This window comes from Akebia trifoliata, chromosome 4, assembly GCF_017979445.1.
Source record: "Akebia trifoliata isolate Shusen 1 chromosome 4, ASM1797944v1, whole genome shotgun sequence".
NCBI classification, from domain to species: Eukaryota; Viridiplantae; Streptophyta; class Magnoliopsida; order Ranunculales; family Lardizabalaceae; genus Akebia; species Akebia trifoliata.
In genome coordinates, this window is record NC_141378.1 from 27,591,943 (window position 1) to 27,617,939 (window position 25,997).

Below are 25,997 nucleotides of genomic sequence, written 5' to 3' on the forward strand. Positions count from 1 at the left end.
AATTAAGCGGTAAACAAACGGCACCTAAGACTCTCATGAATTCAAGACAATAGAGTCAATCAACTTTGACTAAATCAAGTGGTACTTCATTCAAGGAGGTCATTTTTACAAAATCAATCCTTAGGACAATCCTGATCAAAATCAACATTTCCTCATCCTTTTGTAGCCTCTAAAAAAAAAGATCAAATGACCATTTTCTTCTAAGCCACATTGACCAACTTCAGGGCAATGAATGATCTACAAGAAAATTAATCCAAACTTTGCTCAAACCCATTTTATGGCTGGATTTGGTTTTAGCCGACTTAGACCTAATAGGGATGTAAGATTGGTATGAGAGGTACAACTTCTCTAATTAAGGGTCAATGGAGCTCGACCCAAACTAGCCCATTGGATACTACTAATAGAAGCATTAGAAGTTTTGAAGCAAATCAAGAAGAGAATTGAGAGCCAGAGATACGGCTTAACCGAACATGAGAACAAACCTCTTATTAGAAACTATTTATTAACCATTAATGCCACGTGGCATTTTATGAGAGCCATGTGTAGCTTAAGACAGACAATTCCTTAAGTAATTTAATTTTGCCCGTTTTGTATTTGTATTGCTCCACGCTTAACACCGCCATCTTGGCATTTCTTCTTACGAAATCTCAAGAGAGCATTTGCCAACTTCGAATCTCCGCGAAAACCAAAATCCAATCTATAGATTGATCAATCAATCGAACCATGACTGATTCTTCAAACTTGACCTCTCTCCTTGAGGATGAGGAGGAGGAGGAGACCAAAGAAGAACATGCACAAATCCTTCATTCTTCTTTTTCTGCGAAACCTAATCGCCCGCCAACGCAGTAAGGAGCCCCTCCACTACCAGTTTTTTTTTAATAGGTTACTGTGTTTTAATGATGATTGTGCTTCTAGATTTTATAAATATCACAAGTGATTGATCATGATTATGAAATGTAGACAATTTCAGAAACTTTAGGCTACTTTGGTTTGAATTTGATTGAGTTGATAACATAAAGAAAACATGATTTTTTATGCTTGGCCATCTCCATTAGTGACAAGTTTTTTTTTTTTGTGGGTGATCTAATTTAATTAACATGTACAAAAACTACTCCCTAATCAATGATGGGGATGATTGATAAGATTTTCCATCTCTAATTTTCTGATAAGAATCTAATCAATGTGTAAAAGCATGTAGGGTTAACGGTGCAGAAAGTTAAGCGCCTACGATAGGAAATGAACCAATACACCAAAATTATATTGGTATTAGTGGTGCAAAAAGTAAAGCCCATATCTCTTCGGGTTTGTAGCATACCACTATGCTTTTCAGCAGACTTTTGTTCCTTTCACTCTGGCACCCTGGTAGGCCTTTCTTCACGTAGCCCGTTCTCAAGTTACTCCTTTTGAGGTTTGAACTTGAGACATGGTGCCAGCTCTGATACCAAATGATAGGCACCCAACTGATACATCCAAATACCTAGGTGTTAGTGGTGAAAAAAAATTTAAGCCTATATCTCTTTGTGGTTGTAACACATCACCATGCTCTATAGAAGACTTTGTAGTGCCCCACTTTGTAGGGGCTTTCTAGTACACTTTTCGGCGCCACGTGTTACCCTTTCTGATGCTTTGATACCATTTAGTATGAGCCTTATTTTATTTTATTTATGATGGGGGTTCCAGACCCAGTGGCCCGACTAGCAGGGGTGATACTCATTTGGTTTGACACATTGAAAAACAACTTTGAGGTCATTGGTTCAAGTCCAGCTTACCCATAAAAATCAATACACCAAAAGCATGTATGTGTTATTGGTGCAAAAATGTAAGCACTTCTCTTTGGGTCATAGCATTTTCATGACAAACAACCTTTAAGTCTTCATGTTTCCATTTTTTTTGTCAAAATTTCTTCAAGCACACAACATGTCTTCACCATTGTTGATAGCATACTATAAGTCCACAAGTGGAAGGGGAGGTATTTTAGTGTAACTCATTTGATTTGCTTCAACAAATTCTCCAAGGATGCTTTGGGAGCTAGCCATCATCTATTAAATGGCACAACATTCCATTGTGCACTATAGGACAAGTCGGTAATTTAGTTGAACCACATCTACAATATCGTGAAAGAATCACTATGTTCCTCTCAAATGGAGTTAATTCTATTGTGGTTCCTAAGCCAAATCCATAGAGATCCAGGATGTCTCTGGGACATTGAGGTTACATATAAAGTCTACCCCTCTCCCCCCTAAACAATCGAATACGTTGTTTATTAGGGAACACATCCTACAAGTCTCAACAACCACTTCAGTGATTCCATTCACACTCCCATCCTTTGAGGGGGGGGGGGGGGCTTTCTCACTTCATTGGGTGTTTATGTTATCGATCTTGGTGATTTAGTTTCTATTTGCAGTTCAAAATAGTCCCCCAATGTTCCTCAAGAGGCCACAGTCTTTCCATGTATATCTCTGCCCCTGTCTATCCTATCCAATGGGGATGTAGAGAGTTCTTGATCTGCTTCCCTAGAGTATTTGAGAAGATTAGTTCAAGAAAATACCCATGCAAGCAAGTTTATCTAGTTTAGGGAAAATTGTTCGGAAGAATAAAGCACTAGTTTGGTTACATCCGCTTTTGATGGGGACATTATAGTATACACTTTAGTATTTTAGATTGTTTCTTTTATGTTCTAGGATATATATATATATTTTTATGTTATTGGGCTTTTTTTGAATGGGCTATTTTATGTTATAATTAATAAGCTGTGGACCCAAGAATTATGTTATGTTTTCTTTATATTATTAAGTGGATCAACCACTTAAGTGGTGTTTTAATTTTAAAAGGGTAGTTTGCTTCTTTTTGAGTCATAAGGGGTAGGAACCTTTATAAATACATGTTACGTAATTGTTTTAAGTTGCCATCATTGAATAAGAAGAAAAGATACAGATTTTCTCCATGAGAGTCCTCTAAGGTGTGAGGTCATTAATCCCTTGGTGTGATGCCTAGTGTTGCGATCACATATGTGCATATGGTGATTGGGATAACAAAATTGCATATGCCATTATGGCGTATGTGATTATGTCATGCCATCACATACATAAGTATGCCATGGCACATGTGATCGCTATGCAAGATCGCATATTTTCTCAATGGTAAAAAATTGACCATTGGATAAAAACTTTTTTAATCTTTTTTATATATAAACGCCATCATGGCATATGCGATTATGTCATGTCATCGCATACATAAGTATGTCATGGCATATGCGATTGTATACTGCAATATGCAAGATCGCATATTTTCTCAATGGTAAAAAATTGACCATTAAAAAACTTATTTTTTTTAAATACCACATTATCACCCCCCTTCCCATCCTGTTACACTCAAACCTATTTCTATTCTCCTTTTAATTCACTTCTACTCTCATTTTGGCTCCCTATTAACTTCTAATTTTCTACATCTTTTACTTCTCAAATCATTTCTATTAAGTTCAAATAGCAAGAATCAAAATTCAATAAGCAAAGATTGAAGGATTTTTGCAATATTCAAGGTTCAAAAGTTCAACATTCTAGAAGTAAGATTTCAAAAAAAAAAAATTTCCAATTTTTTTGAGTTTATGAATTCTTACCTGTTAAACCTATAAATATAATTGATTAACATGAAATTGAAAATACGAATAGGTAATTGCAAATTTTTTTTCCAATTTCTGTTTTTTCTTCTATTTTCAGTAAAAAACATAAAAAAAATATGTTGCGTGATATGCGATAGCATATGCTATTGTGCAAATGCATATGCACACAACATATGCTGATCGCACATCATTGCATATGCTATTTGAAGATACTGGTGATGCCAAGATACATCTATCTTATTTACTATTTTCTTTTTTATTGTTATTTTATTTTTGTATTTTGGCAACCCAAGATCCCTGCCCCCCAAACCTTAAAACCCATTAAAACCCATGCTGTAAATCTGTTACCGCTACCCTAATCCTTCCATATTGCTGCCGCACCATCCCAGCAAGTGAAAACCTGCTACCCCATTTTCTACAACCTTTAGATCTGCTGTACATCAACTTATAGGCTTACAACCACCTAAACTCCATTCCACCCCTCCCAAATCCTTATAACCTGGCTGTCCAAAAAATTTCAGAAGGTCTAGCATAATCGAATCCAATTTTATCCCCTATATCCCTTTTCGAACCTTCATTATTACCCTGTAATCCATCCAAAATTCTTATTTCGAACTTTTACCTTTCCAAAACCTATCCTAGCACTCATATATTGTCTCCCAAATGTATTTTGTTGCATAACCTCTCATCGTCCTACATCAACTTTCCTCCATTCTTACTAGCCAAATAGATAACCATTAGGCCAAGGTCTGAATATCTAGTGCGTTCGCTTTGGGTGGCATTTATTCTTCATTCTACTAACAAAGATTTTGTGTTGTCCCCATATCTTCTTGTGAGTGCTCTGGCATCCAACTTTTGGGAAACTTCTATCAAGCTCTTTCATAACCAGGAGCTACAATCCTCCCTTCTTTTTCGAACCCTTACTATGAACTACCTGTTTCATAGAAAGATGAAGATCACTAATATGTGTCACATGCGCGATGCTAGTTATGAAAAAGTGGATCAACTTCTTCTCCTTTATGCTATCGCGAGAGTGTATGGAATGGAATTTTGTACCTTCTTGGTAAATGCTAAATCCTTTGTAGCAATATATTGGTCTTTTTTTTATTGGCAAATGCTGGAGTTTCTCCTTGAATGGCATTCAAAACTTCTCTCCTCAGGTGTTTCTTGGTGCATTCTTGTCTTGCTACTTTTTGGTTATTTTGGAAAGAGTGGAGCAAATAATATTTTAAGATAAAGCAAGGTTTGTTGAGGAAGTGGTATTGTTTATCAAATCATTTATTGGACAGCACCTCTTCCAACGATAAGGGGAGTGGATTTTGCTATTTTGTAGCTGAATGGGGGCATATTGTTAATAATTATCCTTTCTCTATCTTTTGGATTTTGTTTTCTCTTCTTGTGGGATGATGAGTTTCTCTCCCACTTTGTCCTATTTTTATTATTTTTTATGATTATTGTTTTTACTATTGTGAGGTCTCCCTTTTTTTACTTCTTATAATGCACTCCATTTTGCATGTGGTCTCCACTCCTGCTAAGATTTATTTTCCATTTGAGCTCTCTGTTCTAGTTAAAACTAAAAAGAATGGCATAGAAATTTAGCTATATTGAAAGTGGTTGGCTGCAGTTGGATTACCATGTTTTATGGAGCCCTTATAAGGTGTATCACCAACTAATTTGCAGAAAAACCTCAACTTAATACTACTAATAGATTATTAGTAAGTTTTTATTTATTATTATTATTATATATTTGTATGCATGTATGTATGGGCATGCGTGTGACTGTGCGTAGTGTATATAAAAGAAGGCTGGAGAGCCCATGTCTACAAAATAGAGCAAAAAAATTAGTGAGGAAGTCCTTCGCTTAATACGAAAGAACAACTAAACGAGACGGTGACATTTAGAAAATTGTTCTATTTAAAATGGCACCTAAACTAAAATTTAATGGTTTTGTCAGTTTAGAAATAGTTTTGTCAATTTCAAGCTATTTCCAATGCCTTAAAATGCTCTCTTGTCACATCAAGTCAATGGTTTTGTTGTACTAAGGAGTCATTGGATTAGCCATGACCTGATTGGAATTAGACTATCTTATATTTTTCAATTGTGCATGTAGGAGTTCTCTACAAAAATACTCACCTTTAGAATGGTTGGGCTATTTCGACAAAGAGGATGATGTTAGCATTGGATCAAATGATGTGAGTTACCATTTATTTGACTATTTGAGTAAGTGCAAGGAAACCCTTTTTCACATTTTTTGTTGTTGTTTAGGTGTTTCACATATACATGGCAGGATCTGAAGGACCAATTGTTTTTTGTCTACATGGAGGGGGGTATTCAGGGTATACCTTATGCTTGTGTAGCTATGATATCTTGCATTTGTTGCTTGTATTCTTGATAGCTGACTGGATTGCTTGTTTTTTATTTGTTGCTTATTGTTTTATTCATTTGGCTAGGCTTTCATTTGCATTGTCCGCAAGCAAAATTAAGGATAAGGCTCGGATAGTAGCCATGGACCTGAGAGGACATGGGAAGTCATTCACAGAAAATGATCTGGACCTATCAATAGAGGTAGATAGCTATGTAAATTGCTACAAGTTATTGAAGGTGGATTGGTGAAAAATAATAATGCATACTTCTTATCTTTATGGTTGTCATTTGGGGAACTTTTGAAGGTATTTTCAAAATATCATAACATTGACAATGAAATTGAAACTGATCATTTGCAGACCCTAGGCAATGATGTTTTGGCTGTTCTGAAGGCAATGTATGGAGATTCTTCACCTGCAATTGTGCTTGTTGGCCATAGGTTTGTGCCCCCTGACAAGTAGTCTGCTTTAAAGTCTTTATGTTGTATAATTGTTTATGGTTCAATGTTTTGTTCCATTCTAAAATGTTTTGGCATGACACTCCTGATGAGGACATCGTGAAGCCATACCGAGTTTATCAAAGGAGGAGACCATTAGGACTTTGGATGGATGATTTGTGGTTGCATGTAATGTCTGGTCTATTTAATTTGGTTTTTTGTAAGTTTTATTAGTATTTTTTTTAATCCTTAGTTGGCCATATTTATGTTTTTTGTTTTATTAGTAGGTGGACCATCACTTTACTTAAATGGGCCACTTTATTTTATTATCAAAACATGTTTTGGACCCAATAGGGGTATTTTGGTGCTTTTATGGTATTTTGGTTAAATTATGATTTGAGTTATTACAAGTTTAGGATTTGAGTTATTATAAGATTAGGACTTGAGTCATTAAAAGCCTTTGCTGTAAATTTTCTCTAATAATGTATGTTACGAATAAAAAAAGAGATTTTTTTTTCCAGTTTTCTCCAGATTTGGGTCATGGTGTGAACCATTCTTGGTGTGAGACCAAGGTACCATCTACTTTCTCTGTCTACTTCTTTCCACATAGGTAAGGTTTTTTCTTTTATCTTCTTATTATTATTTTTTTATTTATTTATACCCACCAAATCTACCCACAAACACTAGTTGAACCTGTCCTAGTTGCAACCCTTCAATTGCATCAATTTTCCCCCTAAAACCCTATATTCAATCATAGGATTTTTGTATAAAACTCTAATATTTGGAGTTGCTGACCCCATACCCTTGGCCAAACCCTCTTTTGTCCCAAGAAACCAACCGGGCTTTGTGAAACCAAAATTCTAACCGTAGATCAGTTCTTATCTTTAGTTTATTTTGATTTTTATACTGTTGAAATTAATTTTAGCAGTATGAATCATCACCAAAACCCTTCTTTAGCACTCCTAAACCTTTCAAAACCTACCCTAATGTCATCCTGTAAGTATAAGTCTCTAGTACATGAGTCCTACACCTTACTTCTTTAACTTTAATGGCAAATGTTGTTGGAATTTCTCCTTAGAGGCAACAAAACATACCTTGCTGTCTAAGATAACCAAAATTGGTATATATTTTGGCAAGTTGATATATATATATAATCTTTGGACCTCGACCATCCTTTAAACCCTTGATTGTGTTTAAGAAGCTTCCCCTTGATACTAAATTAATACCTTATGCTAGTTGGAGTTCTAACTTTGTAATGACTTGAAAGATAAATAGGAATCTCAAAGAACCATTGTGTTATTTTTTTTTTTAAAGTAATGTTTTCTAGAAAAATCCATCGTCACCAGTAGATTGAGAAGCATTAGAAAACATAGGATAGATTGTATGCATGTATTAATTCAAACCGAACGGGAAATTGGTAGAAGTCGGAAAATGTGATAAAATCAAAAGAAATTGTGATTTAATAGACACAATATTTCATAAATATGAGTTCACCGTTAGATAGCTCTCAAAAAATTGTGAAGAATCAACTATTAGATCGTTAAAAATAGAGTCCAAATGAACCCGATTGAACAAGTCAAAGTAAATCGAAAAATCGAGTCAACCAGTTCAAACTGCGTTGACCCAGTCATTAGTGGCTGAAATCAGCTGCATGTAGTATTGTTTACATGAGTGACACATCAAAAGTAGATGCCAAATGTCAATAATAGTAAATGCATTTGGTTGAGTGGTACAAATATCAACTTTGATGTTATGTTAGCAATCCTTTTATTCACAACTCAAACTTAAAAAATCCATAATTTTCTCTCCAAGCTATTTTCTCTCAAGTTTCAAGAACTTAGCAGCCAAGCTCCATTGAACTAGCTGCTGAAACATCAATTTCTTCCATTCTTTCTCTATTTCCAACCTTCAAAAGTGGTAAGATTACATGGTCTTGCTTTGCAAATGAGAGGCGAGATCAATGTGTGAAACTAGCTTGTGTTTCATACGCTGATTTGCTGTGTTGGTTGAGTGAAGAGAGATGTGTGGAGTTGCATGCATGGAGGGAGGTCTGTGTGGTCATTGCATCTTGCTCAGTTAGATCCTTGGAGGGACTTTAGTTAGATCCTTGGAGGGACTTTAGTTTGGTGCTTAAGCTCTAGCAATCAGTAGGCAAAGACTATCACTGTGACAATCAGTTGATTGTGTACAAGGAGCCTATCTCAGAACTTCCTGGTAGATTAAGGGCTCTTGCTTTGAATAGAGATTTGATTAGTGAAATCGTTGAGTGGATGCTGGGTGGAATTCTGGACCTGGGTTTATCTGTAGGATTAAGGATCTCCAGGAGGGGAAAAGTGGCTAGAGTCCTCCTAGAGGTGGCTTTGGGCAGACAAGCTTTAATCGCCAATTGTCTCTTTTGTCTCCAGGAAAATAAAGTGGATGCATCAACAAAGTCTGTCTTTGTGGTAGCGGAGGATAGCCCTTCGTTGATGTGCCTTGTAGTTTTTGAGAAGGTTCTTTTTCTGGACTTTATGGAGTTGAAAACGAGCAAGAATTCCAGATTAGCTAAGGAGGCTGTAGAGCTGGAGAAGGAGGCTTGCTCATCTGGTTTGAAACCGGTTTACAACAAAAAAAGTCGGCGTTTATCTGATGTTATCAATGCAGCATAAATTTCTGATTTGGAATGTTAGAGGTTTGAATGACTGTTCCAAGAGAGCGACTGTGAAGTCGGTTATTGTTTCTGTTAAGCCGCATTTAGTCTCTTTGCAAGAGTCTAAGTTGGAAATGGTGAATGATAGTATAATTGCAGAGATTTGGGGTTCTAGATTCATCAAGTGGTGTTGTGTGTCGGCTGTTGGGACTGCTGGTGGTATTATTGTGATGTGGGATGTGAGATTTGTTGTGGTTATAGACTTCTTGTTGGGCACCTTTGCAACCTCGGTGTTATGCAGTTTTGTGGATGGTAGAGATGAATGGGTGTTTTCAGGGGTGTATGGCCGTCTTTTGACGCATACCGGGTTTAGTTCTGGGAGGAGTTGGATGTTGTGGGCTCGTACTGGGGGAAACCTTGGTGTTTGGGAAGAGATTTTAATGTCATAAGATTTTTGTTCGAGAGAAAGGGTGGTGCTTGAGTGTGTTCTAAGATGAGACGGTTTGGGGAGTTTATGAACATGAATTTGTTGGTTGCTATCCCTTTGTGTGGGAAGGCTTATACTCAGTCATATCATCAGGATAGCCCAATTCTGAGTAGATTGGATAGGTTTATTGTCTCTAGTGATTGGGAGGATTTCTTCGGGATGATGGTTTAGGAAACTTTTCCAAAACCTTGCTTAAATCATTGTCTAGATACCTTAACCTTGGGTATCTTGATAAAACACCCTAGTCCTTTCCGTTTTAAAAACACGTGGCTTGGAGAAGAAGGGTTTGCGGATTTTGTCCAAGGATGGTGGAGTGGTTTTTCTTTTCTTGGTAGGCCGAGTGTTGTGTTCAGGCTAAAGCTTAAGGCTTTGAAAGATAAGTTGAGGGTGTGGAACTTGGAAATTTTGGGTAGGATTGAGTTGAATAAAAAGATCATTCTTGGATGATTGGATGCACTTGATTTGAAAGAGGAAGGGTTGGGTTTATCAGTAGAGGAGACAACTACTAGAGTAAATCTGAAAGCCAATTTTCAGGAGGTTTATTACAAGGAATGGGTTTCAAAAGATCGCTTAACGACTGGGAGATTGAGGATGTACTTGGGCTTTTGAGAGATCTTGGAGTTTTGGCGGGTAATTTTGAAGGCGAGGATGCTAGTGTTTGGAGATTAGAAAAAAAAAGTGTTTTCTTGGTCAAATCTTTGTACTCTAAATTACTAAATCCGATGGAGACCTTTCCTTTTAAAGGGGTTTGGGGAGTTAATATTACATCAAAGATTGCTTTCTTCATCTGGGTGGGAGTTCAAGGCAAGTTGTTAACCTTAAATAATCTTTTGAAAAGGGGAATCATTTCGGCTAACTTTTGTAGCTTATGCAAGTCGGACAGGGAATCAGTGAATCATATCCTCCTTCATTGTGAGTATGCTCATAGGGTTTGGTCTCATTTCTTTAATTTGTTCGGTTTGACGGGGTGCATGCCTAAGTCCCTTTGGAGTGTGTTTGATTGTTGGTTTCAATGGGGAGTAGGCTATCAAGTTTTTAAGAGGAAGCTATGGTCCATTCTTCTCTTTGTCATTTGTTGGAGTTTGTGGCACGAAAGGAATAACAAGGTTTTCGAGAATAAGGAGCTTGAAGTTCATAAGGTGACTGTTGAAATTCTTGGCCTCATGTTTCATTGGAGCTCGGTGTACATTGAAGCGAGAGGGATTCATTTTGAAGACTTCTCGAGGAAGTAGGATTGGGTTTGTAATCGTATCGGTAGTTCTTAACCATGTGGAGGTGGTGTTTTTTTAGTTCCTTTCTCTTTTGTTCGCTTTGTTATCCTTTGGGGTTTTAGGTCTCCTCGACCATCCCCTTCAATAAAAATATTTTTATTCATAAAAAAAAAAGATTACAATTCAATCTTCTCTGCCGTAGTGGAAGCGTGTGAATCAATAGATTCAATATGTTGTGTTTAATGGAACATTCGAAATCAATTTGAATCAATAGATTCAATTGATAAATGAGCAATAGCTTAAAAGAAAATAAAGTATAAAGCTAAAAAAAACAGTAATTAAGAGAGAAAAGATAATTGAATTGATGATTGTTTCTTGTTAATTTTCGGATTTGAAGCTCTTTATATTGATAACTCCATCATAACAACTTAGAATCCTACTAAAATACCAAAAATTAACATTCCTAACCTATCTATAACATAATACTAACCTTCTAATTCTATTAGAACTCAAATTGGACACTTTTAATTATAGTCTAAATAAAATCGAATTTAAACAAAAATAGAAACTAATAGGTAATAGTACTGCTAAAGTAACTAAAAAATAAAAATCCTAATAGAACTAGAAAATAAAAACAAATACTAATAAACTTAGGAAACTACATAGAATTGTAGATGTCCTACATCATTCTCCAAATCATTAAATTATAGATATACTTCAAACTTTTGAAGAAATCTGCAACCAATACCTCTAAACATCCGTTATTCTTCATTTTCAACATCTCTTTAACCATTTTGATCCTCTAACAACAACTTACTACAAGGAGAGCTCAAGAGGAAAAAAACAGCAACTTATCATCAAGATTAACAAGAGATTGGAGGATAAATGGAAAGTTTAGGAGTTTGAACTCGAAGCTAGTGGTTTGGCATTAAACATATGATTAAAGCTTTGAATTTAGGAGGGAAACTACTCAAGGAAAATCAGGTAGGAGTCTTGAAACCTTCACATAGCGATAGAACTTATACAAACTGTTTAGAATACAATAGTTAGATAATTTCATAACTTTCATTTAAAATATGCATAATGATTAGTTGTTTTAGTTTATTTGGCTATCATTGATTGATAATTATGTTAGTTTAATAGTAGAAGCATTGTTTTAAAAAAAATGTTTAGTCTTTCACCATCAACAAAAAAAAAAAAAAAAAAATCTGCACTCAAATAATGCTGTCCAAAACAGTTTTCAGAATGTTTTTTTTATATACGTGGATCAAATGAGTTTGTATTTTACTAAAATGTTATTTTCAAATTAAGTTTGAAAATTGATTTGGAATTGTCTCAACAATATAAATTTTTGGAAAAATCGATAGATGGATGATGAGAACTTCTCGTTCTTAGTTGATTGAGTGTATGTTTGAGTGACTCCAATTTTAGGAACCACATTGTCTATGTCATGTAAGTCTTGATAGATTGATTGATGGTATTAGATACCGGAGGATCATTTGCACACACATGTTTTGTATTTTGAACTATTTGAAACCTAGTATATTGTATATACTTTACGTGTTGGATCAATAAAAAGTTTGTGAATGCCAATAAATGCAATTTGTTAGTGTATTCTAGAGGTAATCAGTTGCTTATGATAGCACTCGAGATTTTCATTCTCCTTGGTGATATGGGACGTTGCGAAAAATAGGATCACTAGTGAAATCCAGGCGATTCCTCTCTACTTTTAGTGATGAACTTTGTTTGTAAAGGTAGCTGCGATGCTGTATAGAGTAGAGATGTATGAGGTTCATATGTTTATCAGATGTGGTATTAGACACATGTGACAATGCTCTTGAGATTATTAGTGATCATTAAAAGTCTGTAGTTGTCAAACGATTGACCTTACCTTTACTTGAACTCAATAGCTGGATAAATGGCCATCCATTTGTGGTAATGCAAGGTTGGCCACAAAATTATGAAAGAACGATGGGGTTCCACACTGGTTAAGTATTGGGATATTTGATTGCCTCGATTGGGTGGATAATCAGTCGTGTTCCGCATCACTCTTATTGACTACATTACCATATGATTGTTAAATGGTTTTAAAATTGTTAACTATAAGAAATATATGTGATTGATCTAAAAATGTGGTAATTATTATTATAGTTACTTATAATGCTTTCAGAATTATTTGTTTATTTCTCAATAGATCATGCATGACCTTAAAATTGTTTAGAATGATTAAAATTGCATACTTGAATATATGTTGGACACTTGATTCTTGCTGGGTAACTCCCGTTACACATCATACCTCACAAAACACTTGTAGGAGAACACACGTCGTTGGAGTGTGCTGAAGAGTATGTAGATGTTGTTGATGAGTAGGGGGACATCATGTATGACTATCCCGATGTCTGAGAGTATGAGTCAGGAGTCTATGTACAGTTTTGAAAGATGTTTATCCCAGTGTATCAATGGGTCTCCTTCAGGCTTCTTTCGGAGTTCAAGGGAACTTTGTCAAGGTGATCCGCTATCATCTTTTCTCTTTATCATAGTTGGGGAAGCTTTGGGGCAGATTTTAGCCAAATCGGGGAGTCTGGAAGTATTACTGGTTGCCATGCAGGCACAAGGGGTATATCTATTTCACATCTTCAATTTGCGGATGATATACTTATATTTTTGGATTTCTCATCTAGATAGTTTCATTTCTTTACTGGGATCCTTGGTTGCTTTGAGGTTATTTTGGGCAGTCCAGTGAATTACAGGAAGAGTAAGCTATGCAGTAGGTCAAACTACAGGGTTAGACATGTTGGTAGCTTCGATTGGGTTTCAGGTTGGTAGTTAGTCCTTTTCCTACTTGGGTCTCTCCTTGGGTTGTGGGGTATACCAACAAAAAGTTATGGGATCTAGTGTTGGAAATGGTGAGGAAGAAGTTGAGTCATTGGAAAACAAGATATCTTTCAAAAGATGGTTAGTTGACTCTAATTAGAAGCACCTTTTCAACAATTCCAAATTATTTCCATTCCCTCTTCTCTTTGCTGAAGAGTGTGGAGTTGAAGCTCGATAGAATGTGTTGGGATTTCTTCTGGCATGATAAAAATGGGAATATGAAGCTGCACCTTGTGAGTTGGAAGAAGGTGTGATCACCTAAGAGTAGTGGAGGTTTTAGTATTAAAAAATTTGAAGTAATGAATGTCTTTTTTAGGAAAGTGGCTTTGGAGATTTGGAAATGAGGATGGCTGTTTGTGGAAGAGTCCGGGATTGAAAAAAATGGGTAGGAGAGTGGGAAGGGGCTAGCGGGTTAGATTTTGGGAGGATTGACGGTGTGGGGATCAAATTCTTGATGTTCTGATTCCTAGAGTTGTTTGAAGTTTCCTTGAAAAAGGGAAAAGTAGTATCTTCCTTTATTCATATAGATGGCAAGAGGGTTAATCGGGTTTAGACACCTTTTTAATGATTGGGAGATAGAAAGTATAGCGAGATTTACAGATTGTGTGGATTCTGAGCATATGGACTGTGATGTGGAGGATGTCGGGTTTGGTGGGCACAAAAGATGGTAACTTTACTGTGCGGTCTTTGTATTCAGCTGGAGTTCAGAGTAGTAAATACAGTTTTCCTCACACCATGATTGGGATTGTGTTTGTCCCTTCCAAGGTTTCGATGTTTATATGGCTCGCTACACTTGAGAGGTTACCGACCATTGATCTTTTAAGAAAGAAAGGCTTCTATCTCACTAATTTTTGTTGTGTATGCAAGAAATACGGGGTGTCAGTAAATCATTTGCTTCTACGTTGTAGTTTTGTAAATAAGAATTGGAGCCATTTTCTACTTCTATTTGGTTTGGTGGGGTGTCTTCCGTACTCGTGGAAAGACTTGTTGGAAAGTTGGTTGGACTGGGGGAGATATTTCTTAAAGGCAAAACACTCTTTAGGGATTATTACCTTGTGCAGGGAGTTTGAGCATTTGGAAGGAGAGGAATTGATGTGTGTTTGATGATAAAGAAAATGAATAGTTTTGGTTTTGGTGTAAAAGATTTTGGGTTTTTTTTTTTGGTGTAAAAGATTTCAAGAATTTAGGGGTATTTTTTTTTTTTTTTTGAGGATTTCCTCGTGAGCTGGGAGAGGGTTTGTAATTTAGATTTGGGGTAATCCTTCTTGGTGTTTTTGCGGTTTTCTCCGCCTTTTGTTTGGTTTTGTTTTCCTTGTACTTTTCGATTAGTTTCCTTGACCTCTGTTCATTTTAATGAAATCATCGTGCATATAAAAAAAAGTTTTGTTTAGTCAACCTTGTATATTTTGTCACAGTATGTGACACTTCTTTTTGGTGTATATACATGTTTAATTTCACCGGTAGTTTATATAGATTGTGGTTCTAGTCTATGTGAGCTTCCGTTGTTAGTTAGTTGTTTAGTTAAAGTTTATAGTATTGGTGCTTTATATCTTTTTTTGATCGGTAAAGATAATTTTATTAATAGAAGGAAAAAAAAAGGGGGTCGAGTGGACCCACCCAAAACAAAGAGAAAGAAACAAGAAAAGAAAACAAACAACAAAACAAACCAAGGACTCTCACGACAACAAACAAACCCTATCCCATCTCACAACAAAATCTTCGAAGAAAATCCCCTTAAATTCCTTAAACAGTTTACTCCAAGAAAACAAGAGTTCCAAAATAGCAAGAATTAATCCTTCCAATGTAGCCTCTTTTCCCTCAAAGATCCTTTGATTACGATACTTCCAAATTCCCTAACAAATTGCAAAGGGAGCCAAGTACAATAGAATCCGTTTAGAAGATGAGAAAACACCACCTCACGATAGCCATGACTCCAAAACCGCCTTGACTGAACTGGGAAAACAACCCACAATACCAAACAAAGATATAAAATACAACCAAATGTGATGAGCTACCTGACAATGAATAAGTAAGTGGTCCACCGTTTCCACCTGGGACCTGCACATACAACGCTGATTGGGCGAAATAAAGTCCCTTTTAATCAACTGATCCATAGTAGCTAGTCTCCCCAAAGCCGCCATCCAAAGAAAAGTCGAAATCTTCAGGGGAATCTTACCACCCCAGACAAACGAGTACGGAAAGGACATTACTGTAATAGGAGCAATACAATCGTACAAAGACTTCACCGTAAACTTCCCATCCGTAGTCCCTCCCCACACTCTCTGATCTTCCGAGGAACTCTCCATCTTACTGCTTTCCAGCAAAGATATTAGCCTCTCAAGATTATCCATTTCCTAATCATTGAAAGATCTTCTAAACCCAAAATCCCAATTTACCACCCCATTTGCAAAACTTTTGAGACTCGAGATGACTTGATTCCTTTTCAGCGATAAAGTAAAAAGGTTCGGGAAAATGTCCTTAAGGGTACTATTTCCACACCACCAATCCTCCCAAAATTTCACCTTACTCCCCCTCCCCACCTTGTATTTCACTTTTTTCCTAAGAAACGGAATTCTTTTAAGGATACCTTTCCACACCCCACACCCTGACGCCTGTTTAGCTGGACCACTCTCCCACCTGTTATCCTCCACCCCAAACCTCCAAAGCCACTTCCCTAACAAAGTCGAATTCATGTACTTAAAGTTTCGAAAGCCCAGGCTCCCATTCTTCTTAGGCAAATACAACTTTCTCCAACTCACCTAATGATGATTTCTTACTCCTTCTTTCCCATGCCATAAAAAATCCCGGCAAATTCTATCTAATTGCACTTCCACATTTCTTGGCAAGGAAAACAATGAAAATGTATAAATGGGAATACTAGCCAAGACACTTTTGATAAGAGTAATCTTCCCTCCTTTGGATAAGAGCTTGGCTTTCCACGAGCTTAGTTTCCTTCTCAATCTTTCAATAACTGGCTCTCAAATTTCTTTGCTAGTGTAAGGCATACCCAAAGGAAGCCCCAAATACGTGGATGACAGTACTCTCATTTGAAAACCTAGCAAGGCTGCAGCCACCTCCACCCCTTCCTTCTCTCCAACTCTGAAAAACTTACTCTTGCGAAGATTGACTGGAATTCCAAAAATTGCCTCGAAGCACTTTAGCAAACCACTCAAAAAACTCGATTGTCTTGGAGAATGCTCCAAGAAAATCAAGGTATCATCCGCAAACTGGAGATGGGAAATCACATGCCCTCCCTCCTTGGTGGAAAAACCAGAAAGCTCCCCCTTGGCCACCGCCTTGGACAACATCTTTCCCAACGATTCCATAACTATCACAAACAAAAAGGGGGACAGCGGATCTCCTTGTCTAAGATCCCTAGAGCTTTTGAAATAACCCGTTGGAGATCCATTAACCAAAATCGAGAAAGTGGGAGTAGAAATACACTTTATAACCCATCCAACCCACTTTTCACCAAACCCCATTCTCCTCAGCAAATACTTTACTAGATTCCAGTTCACATGATCATAGACTTTCTCTAAATCCACCTTGCAAAATAAACTTGGAATTTTAGCTTTTTTGCGCGAGTCTATACATTCATTCGCTATAAGAACCCCATCCAGAATTTGTCTTCCTGCTACAAATGCTCCCTGAGCCGGACCGATCACGTTGCTAAGCACTAACTTAAGTCTAGAAGCCAAAACCTTTGAAATAATTTTATAAACTGAACTTACCAAACTGATTGGTCTAAGATCCGATATGTCTTTCGTACCCAAAACTTTAGGAATCAAAGCAATAAAAGTGCAGTTAGAACCCAAATCTAAAAATCCTTCCCTATGAAAATCCTCAATGGTCGTCATCACATCGTCGCTAACTGTTCCCCAACAAGCTTTAAAAAAACCTAGAGAGAAACCATCCGCCTCGGGGCCTTATCACTAGTCAGACTACTGGTCACTTCCCACACTTCCTCTACCTCAAACGGTCTCTCAAGTCACCTTTGATGATCCAGAGAGATGCTATCAAAATGAAGGGAATCTAGCGTATGCCTCATCACGTACTCCTTCGAATAAAGGCTCTTGTAGAACTGAACCGCCCCTTCGCATACCTCTTCCTCCCCCACCTTCCACGAACCATTAACTTTAAGCTTCGAGATGAAGTTGACCCGACTGTTACAATTCGCAATACGGTGAAAGGACGTATTTCTATCCCCCTCCTTCAACTAACGGACTCTTGACTTCTGTTTCCAACATATTTCCTCCCTAGCAGGTATCATTTGAAACTCAACTTTAAGATTCACTCGACGCAATCTCTCCCCCTCTCCCAGGCAACCACACTCCTCCTTTTCCTCTAACTCTTGAAGCTCTAACAACACAGTATTCTTCAGATCAGCCACAAAACTAAAAATCTCCTTGTTGCAAATTTTCAACCTTTCTTTTATAGCCTTCAATTTCAACGTCAACACTTTCCCTGGTTTTCCTTCAAACGATAGCTCATTCCACCAAGTGTGGACCAACTCCCCAAAACCTTCGTGATCTAACCACATGTTCTCAAATCGAAAGGGCATAAGACGACTCCTTGGCACCCCTACCACCAGCGAGATAGGACTGTGATCTAACACAACGTTCGGCCATTTGTCCTGGGTGATCCTCCCAAATAACTCCTCCCAACCCAAAGAAACAAGAAAACGGTCCAATCTAATAAGAATTGGGTTCTCTTGATTATTTGACCACGTAAACCTACCCCCACCCAGCGGTAGATCAATCAAGTCGTTACGATCAACGAACTCCGAGAATCTACACATTTTTAAGGTAACTCTCGAACCCCCGTTCCTTTCGAAAGAGAAACGAGTAACATTAAAGTCACCCCCCAAAACCCAAGGTTTATCCATCGGCCTCTGATATCATCTAACTCTTCCCAAAATTGGCTTCGTTCCCTTTCTCTTGTCTGACCATACACTCCTGAAAAAACCCAAGTAAAATCTTCTTCAATCCTCGTACATAATACCGAGATTGAGAATGCCCCTATGAGGTTATCTTTCACTACCATCAACTTCTTGTTCCACATAAGAATAATACCACCCGACGCCCCCCAAGAAGGAAGCTCACACCACCCAACTGACTGGATACCCCAAATTTCCTTAATCACCTTTTCATCCACCTTCTTTAACTTCGTTTCTTGCAAAACCACCATATGGGGCTTCTGTTGACGTAAGAAAGCGTTAATAGTTACTCTTTTTGTGACTGCATTCAACCTTCTCACATTCTCGGAGAAAATTTTAAATGACATTAAGACCTACTAAGCGCCTCCCGGCTCTCTTCCCTTTTGTGGTTGTGAGTGGGAATTCCTCCACAGATCTCTTGAGTTGAACAATTTCCTTCTTTAGTCTTTTATTTCTCACCTTTACCATATTGTCACATGGCAATAAAAGTCTCGTAACCTTTAACCTTGAGAATTCAAATTGAAAGCGATCTTTTGGCGACATCTCCCCAACCCCTTTATCTAAGGAACACCCCCCTAATAGAGGCCATTGACCCACCACTTTCTGCATACAAAAAGTTACTCCTTTACTGGTCTTCAAAGCCACATTGATCAATAATTTCGCCACATTACCTTCTTTTCTGACTGACATGCCCACTTTCAACCCGATTCCAGCATATTAGCCAAAAACTGCTCTGTTAAATTCACCAAATTATTCTTGTATTCCATACCCTCCTCCCCCTTTTTTCCTGACGATCCAGGTTCTAAGGGTTCCACAGATAACGTCCCTAGACTCTGCGAAGCCTTCGACGCATCCTTCTTCCTCTCGGATTCATAACAGACCACATCTTCCTATCCTGGCTGGTTCTTTCGCCTCAAGGTTATCTGATCAGCCCTGTCTTGCTTCCTTTCCCCCAACACCCAACTGCAGAAACTCTTTGTCCCCCTGTTACCACTCATACCTAACACTGAGAGTGGGTTTCCCGAACCCCATGACCCTCCAGTGCACAGAACCACTGAGAAACAGACCAACCCTTCTGTTCTTACACTCTAATCCCATCCACCAACTTGCGACCAAACCCGAAATTCCCCGTCCACATTCCACTCACCCGTAACCACACTTGTGCGAGGATAGAGGGGGGAGAAAGACTAATTGGTTCTTCGTCTTTCGAACTCTCTCCAGGACTATGGAAGAGACGATTGTCAAGCTTGAACCAGACGAATCTTTCCTCTCCAACCTCCTTCCGTCTGATAGAATAGACTCAAACTTTTTTTTCTCCTTTCTAACTCCTCTTTAATCCACTTCTTATTGACCTAGCCTCCCTTCTACTGCAGCTCCCTTGCAAAGTTCTGTTTCCATGTCACTGTGAGCTGCACCTTCGGAAACCTCTGCAAACCCATTCTCTATTTCTACTGAAGACGAAAGAGTGGATGGCTGGTTTTCGTCGACCTTGCAACTGGACCTGAGCCTCCATCTAATCTTTTTATAACGTTCCAAAAGGCCCACCGCCTTTTTAATTTTCAGCCTAGCCGCCTTATTGGGTTCCTCTAACCCATGACCAACAAAACCAGATTCCATCCTGGACTTACTTGCCTTAAGGAAACCTGTACCTGGACCACTTAGCTCGGCCCTATCCAAATCCGCCTGATGACCCAGCCCAGGATCCCTCAAAAGATGGGCCTCAAAGCTCTGCCCAACTCCAGTCCTCAGATCCACCTCTATACCGAGCCCAAAATCACTCAAGTAATGAGCCCCGATGCTACACCCAACACCGTTACCACTACTCTCTGAAACCGAAAGCTCAGGCCCATTCTTTTTGGGCTTACTACGCTCCACCACCCCGCTCATCCTTAGCCACCTCATATAATCTAGATTCTTTGCTGCCTTACTCAACAACTTGACTATTCGAACTTGCTTCTTATCCCATCGACGTGACAATGATCTAGTGGTACTCTTATCACGTGTACCACTGCCAACTCTACATTTGAAATTCAAACTCACCAGCTTCTTACATACGCAACCGCCTGCAGGGTTTGATAACTCCTCGCCCAGTGCACTAACACCAGGTAACTCCGACTGAGCTTCCTTCTCCTCCACCTCCTCCTCCTGCCGCCACCCCTTATCCACCTGATTACCTCTCTCAGCTGATGTATTACCTTGATTCTCTAAACTAACAGAGGGATCTTGGCCCTTGTCATGACCACTTGCCACTTCTATCCCCAACCTGTATTTGAATCCGTCAACCCAAAGATAAAGACCCCGCGGCATTCTCCATGGAGAGCTTCTCACTTTCATTCTCATGCAGTCCAACCGTGAACGACGAGCAGTACTCTCATCCACCTCAATGAGACCTCCCAACTGAGCTCCAACTCTCCTAAATGCAAAGTTCCCCCACAAATGGAAAGGTAGGCCGTTGATTCGAACCCAAGAACCTCCTTCCTGTGATCTTGGTTTCAAACTGTTGCAATCCGTGAGCCATGGCCTTAAACTGAAGAGCGAATTTCCCACCGAGATCAGTCTCTTGGAGTTAATCTTAAGGAAGTCCGATCTACTTCCTAACATTAAAATATGAGTGGTAGCCTCCCAGGCTAATAATTTAATTGCTAACGGTCGACCCAAATACTGTCTAACCTCTACTAAGAAGCCTTCCCACTCAGCCTCCGTCGAGTCCGCCTTGCAAATGAACGCTCATCTCCATTTACCGAAGCCTAATCCTTTATTAAAATCATGAACATCCATAGGACTAGAGCTCCCCTCTAGCCCCGAACCTCCAGTGGTTAAACCTCGCGGTTTACGGGTAGCCTCAACCCAGGACTTCCCCAACCCACCCTTCTCCACAGGTTTCTTCAACATCGCCTCCTTTATCATATTCTCCTCCACTTTCTCATCTAGTTTTAACGTCCTCTTCAGAGCCAAGCATGTTTCTCCGCATCCCTTTCCTCCTGAACCTTTCGGAAATCTAATACCGCACAAACCAAAACTTTCCGTAAACTGTTGGAGCTTCAAGAATCTACCGTAACTATTCTGCTCGCCCTGGATAACGAATATTCTGCCGTCGTTCGCAAACTTCGCCCTGAAGTTGTTCAAAGACACTCTAGCACTGTCAACACTATTCAGTACCCCAATTGCTTCCTCCTCCATTGTAGGACCGACTGAAGCCTAGTGCCCTTTTCCTTCACCTCTATTCCTCTGTTGTTTCGAATCCACACTTCCTTAAACTCAAAAGTTTTTCGTTCCACCAGGATTGTGTTCTTCCGATCCATCTCTCTCTATTCACTTTATTGGTGCTTTATATCATGTTATAATCAAATCAGTTGTCAGGTTATTTATACAATATCAAACTTTATATATATTGGGATGTGTGGCTCATGCCTCAAAAACTAACACATTCACTATCGATAAAAAAAAAAAACTTACACATTCACAACTACTCGTGTTAGAAGTTTGGGGTGTGACAAACTTCCTTTAGGATCATTTGATTTAATATTGAGGAGTAGCACTGTAGGATTACCCCGACGTAGAACTATCACTGACCATTTGTTAGGTGTTTCCAAATTTGTGAAAATTTCATATCATAATATTCTTATTATTTTAGCAATTAATTTTTGATCTCATGTCATCATTAGGATAGTCTACTTCATCTTGCATCAATTCCAGTTTCGGTTCGTCCAGAATGAAATATTGATCCCAAAGTATTGAATTTTTTGGTGGGGTCAATATTTTGGATTGTCTAATGTTTTGATTTCAAGGGTCTAGGACCGTCTTATGTTTTTATAATTAATTTTTGATTTCATATCATCAATAGGATAGTTTACTTCATCCTACATCAATTCCAGTTTTAGTTCGTTCGGAATGCAATATTGACCCTAAAATATTGAATGTTTTGGTGGGGTCAATATTTTGGATTGTCTAATGTTTGGATTTATAGGTTCTTGATTTTTCTCCTACTGAAACATTGCCTCTACACAATATTTTAAACCTTGATTGTCATCTCATGCTACAATTGTAACTTATGTGTACCTAAAGACTAATAATTCTTCACTTTTTGGTTTTTATTTCTGAATGTACACAACATATCCATCAAGTGACTTCCAAAGTACCTAGCAAAAAGCTAAAAATAAAAATAAAAAGTGACTTCCCAAGTATGGTGAAATTTTTGTGTAATATCCAATTACAATATCTCAAGGTTGGAAAAAAAATTAGGAGTGACTATGCACATGATTGCCCAAAAAATGTTGCTTAGACGTGGGGAAGTAAAATAGATGCATCAAGTGTGCGTAGATGTCAGAAGATTGATGAAGATCACGTCACATCCTGAACTTGTAACATAAAACCTCATGACTTTGTGTTAGTTTTTGAGGCACGAGACACCCATCCAATTTATAAAGTCTGATATTATATAAATAACCTGGAAATAAATTGAGTTGATTATAATATGACATAAAACAACAAAATCTAAACTTCAACTAAATAACTAAACAATGGAAGTTCACATAGGCTAGAACCAGAATCTACATAAACTAACAGTGAAACTAGACATGTATATATACTAAAAGTAGTGTCAGAAACTGTGAAAAAATATGCAAGTTAAGATAAACATCTTTCTTAAAACTGAACATGGACTCCTGACTCATACTCTCAGACATTCGGATAGTTATACATGACACCCTTGCCTGTTGGCAACATCTACATAATCCTCAACATTCTCCACTATCACGGGTTCGTTTGCAAGTGTTTGGTGTGGTAGGGTAAGTAGTAAAAGTTACCCAATAGGAATCAAATATCTAACATATAGTCAAGTATTCAAGCTTAATCATTCCAAATAATCTCAAAGTAATACATGTTTTATCGAATCAGAAGAAAGTAAATCATGAACCATGTTAATTAGTTATATAATAAGAATTACCACAATTATCGATCCGTCACATATACTTCATATAGTTCAACACTTTAAAACTATCTATCAATCACATAATACATAATACAAATAATGATAGTGTAGTCGATAAGAGTGATGAGGAATACAACTAATTATTTGCCCAGTCGAGGCAATCAAATGTCCCGATACTTAAGTGACATGGAATCCCATCATTCTTTTCTTATTTTATTATCGGTCTTGCATACCCTGGTTGGGTGACTATTTATTTGGCTTAGGTAAGCCGTTGACCAAGAACCCAATACTAAGTTCGACTAACGGTAAGATCATCCGTTTGACAACTATAAGCTTTTAATGTTCATTAATAATCCCAAAGCATTACCTATGTCGAATACCATCTAGTTAGCATGTGAACCTCATACATCTCTACTCTATACAACATATCAACTACCTTTACAAATAAAGTTCATCAATAAAACTAGAGAGAAGTCCCCTCGATAGCACTAGTGATCCTATTTCCCACAACGCCTGATACCGTTATGAAAAATAAGAAGCTCAATTGTTATCTTAGGCAATTGATCATCTCCAGAATGTAGCAACAAGTTCCCTTATAGGTATTCACAAACCCTTTATAGATTCACATACACAAGTATATACAATATACTAGGTTTCAAATAGTTCAAATACAAAACATGTGTGTCAATGATCCTCCAGTATCTAATACCCATTAATCAATTTATCAAGACTTACATGGCGTAGCTAATGCACTTCCTATGACTAGAGTCACTCCAAGTTCTCATCATCCATCTATCAAAAAAACTACTTATCATTTTTTCCCAAAGTTAATATTTTTCCGGATAATTCCAAATAAATTTTCCAAAATTCATTTGTAAACAACATTTTAACAAAGTATAAATTCATTTGATCTAAGTTTTGGAAAGCATTTTGAAATTATAGTTTTGTTTAAGTGCAAATTTTGTTAATTGATGGTGGAAGGTCAAACATTTCGGAAACAAAGCTTCTACGATCAAACTAACATAATTAAAATTCAATAATAACCAAATAAGTTATAACAACTAGCCAATATGCATGCTTTTGAATGTAAATTACGAAATTATCTTGTAATTGATATACAAATAGTTTGTAAAAATTCTATAGTTGTGTAAAATCCCAAGCTTTGATCGTAGGTTTAATCTCAGTCCCTTAGCTTCGAATTCTAGCTCCTACATTTTCCACTTGTCTTCTAATTTCTTTACTAATCTTGGTGCTAAGTTGCTATTTTTTTCCTCCTATTAAATTCTCCCCATTGCAATTTGTTGTCATAAGTGAAAATGGTTAAAGAGAGGTTGAACATGGATATTAAAGAATCTTTAAAGATGCTGGTTGCATATTTCTTCAAGAGTTTGAAGAATATTTATAGGTTAATAGTTTGGAGAGGATTGGAAGGTAATGGCTTGAAGTCTTAGTAGTTTTGAACTTTTTATTGTGGTTGAATGCTTTGATTTTTGTACTCAATTTTGGGCTGCTTTGTTTCCTAACTTGTTGCAGGACAGAAAATTCACCTATGTAATTAACCAGAAAATGCAAAATAAAAGAGAGGAAAATATACAAATGGAGAAAATGAAGAAAAGATGGGGGAAATGGTGGTTCCATTGAAAAAAGGGATTGTCAACCAAAACTTGAATTAATGTAAAGTTCGAGAGAAATTCCAGATGAAAAAGGGGATAAAAGTTGGGGAAATGTATTGATAATGGGTGGATAAAGCAAACTAGACAGAGAAGCAATAACTTACAACAAAAGATACTTCAATCTCCATTGGAACCGAGATTTGTTTTTTGATAAGTAAAGATAATTTTATTAAAAAAGAGGGGGTCGAGATGACCAACCTAGAACAAAGGAGACCAACAAAAAGAAAACAGTACAACAAAAGAAGGAAAGAAAACAACAGAGCGTGAGCATCAAGTTACTCTCTCGGCAACAAACAAATCCTATCCCACAGCACAACGAAATCTTCTAAGAAAATCCCCTTGAACTCTTTATACAGTTTGCTCCAAGAGTACATGAGCTCCAAAACAGAAATAACTAATCCTTCCATCGTAGAAACTTTCCCTTCAAAGATGCAGCGATTGCGTTCTTTCCAGATACCCTATCAAATTGCAAATAGAGTCAAAAATCAAAGAATCCGTTTAGAAGAGAGCAAATAACCTCCCCACACCAGCCAAGATTCCAAAGCCGATTGGATTGAGCGAGGAAAACAACCCACTATCCCGAACAGAGACAAGAAATGTAATCATATGTCGTGAGCCACCCGACAATGAATGAATAAATGATCCTCAGTTTCTTCCTCTGATCTACACATACAAAACTGGTTTGGAAAGATGAAGCCTCTTCTGATTAGCTGGTCCAGAGTTGCTAGTCTCCCTAAAGTCACCAACCAAAGGAAAATCGATATCTTTGAAGGAATTTTACCACCCCAGACGAGTGAGTGGGGGAATACCGAAGTACTCCTTGGGGAAATGCCAACAT

The 25,997-nt window shown here is 37.7% G+C and overlaps 1 protein-coding gene across 2 annotated transcripts in view; it reads left to right on the forward strand.

The window, feature by feature from the left end:
* The first annotated feature begins 593 nt into the window (after positions 1-593).
* Positions 594-25,997, forward strand: part of LOC147404642 (esterase/lipase/thioesterase family protein) — a 48,890-nt gene continuing 23,486 nt past the window's right edge. Inside the window, exons 1-5 of one of the 2 annotated variants that reach the window (XM_086440674.1) lie at positions 594-845; positions 5,730-5,811; positions 5,885-5,955; positions 6,070-6,184; positions 6,343-6,422. In XM_086440674.1, the coding sequence (XP_086296800.1) occupies positions 724-845; positions 5,730-5,811; positions 5,885-5,955; positions 6,070-6,184; positions 6,343-6,422 (470 nt within the window). In that variant the 5' untranslated portion in view covers positions 594-723. The remainder of the gene's footprint in view (positions 846-5,729; positions 5,812-5,884; positions 5,956-6,069; positions 6,185-6,342; positions 6,423-25,997) is intronic. The other variant, XM_086440672.1, reaches the window with a different exon arrangement.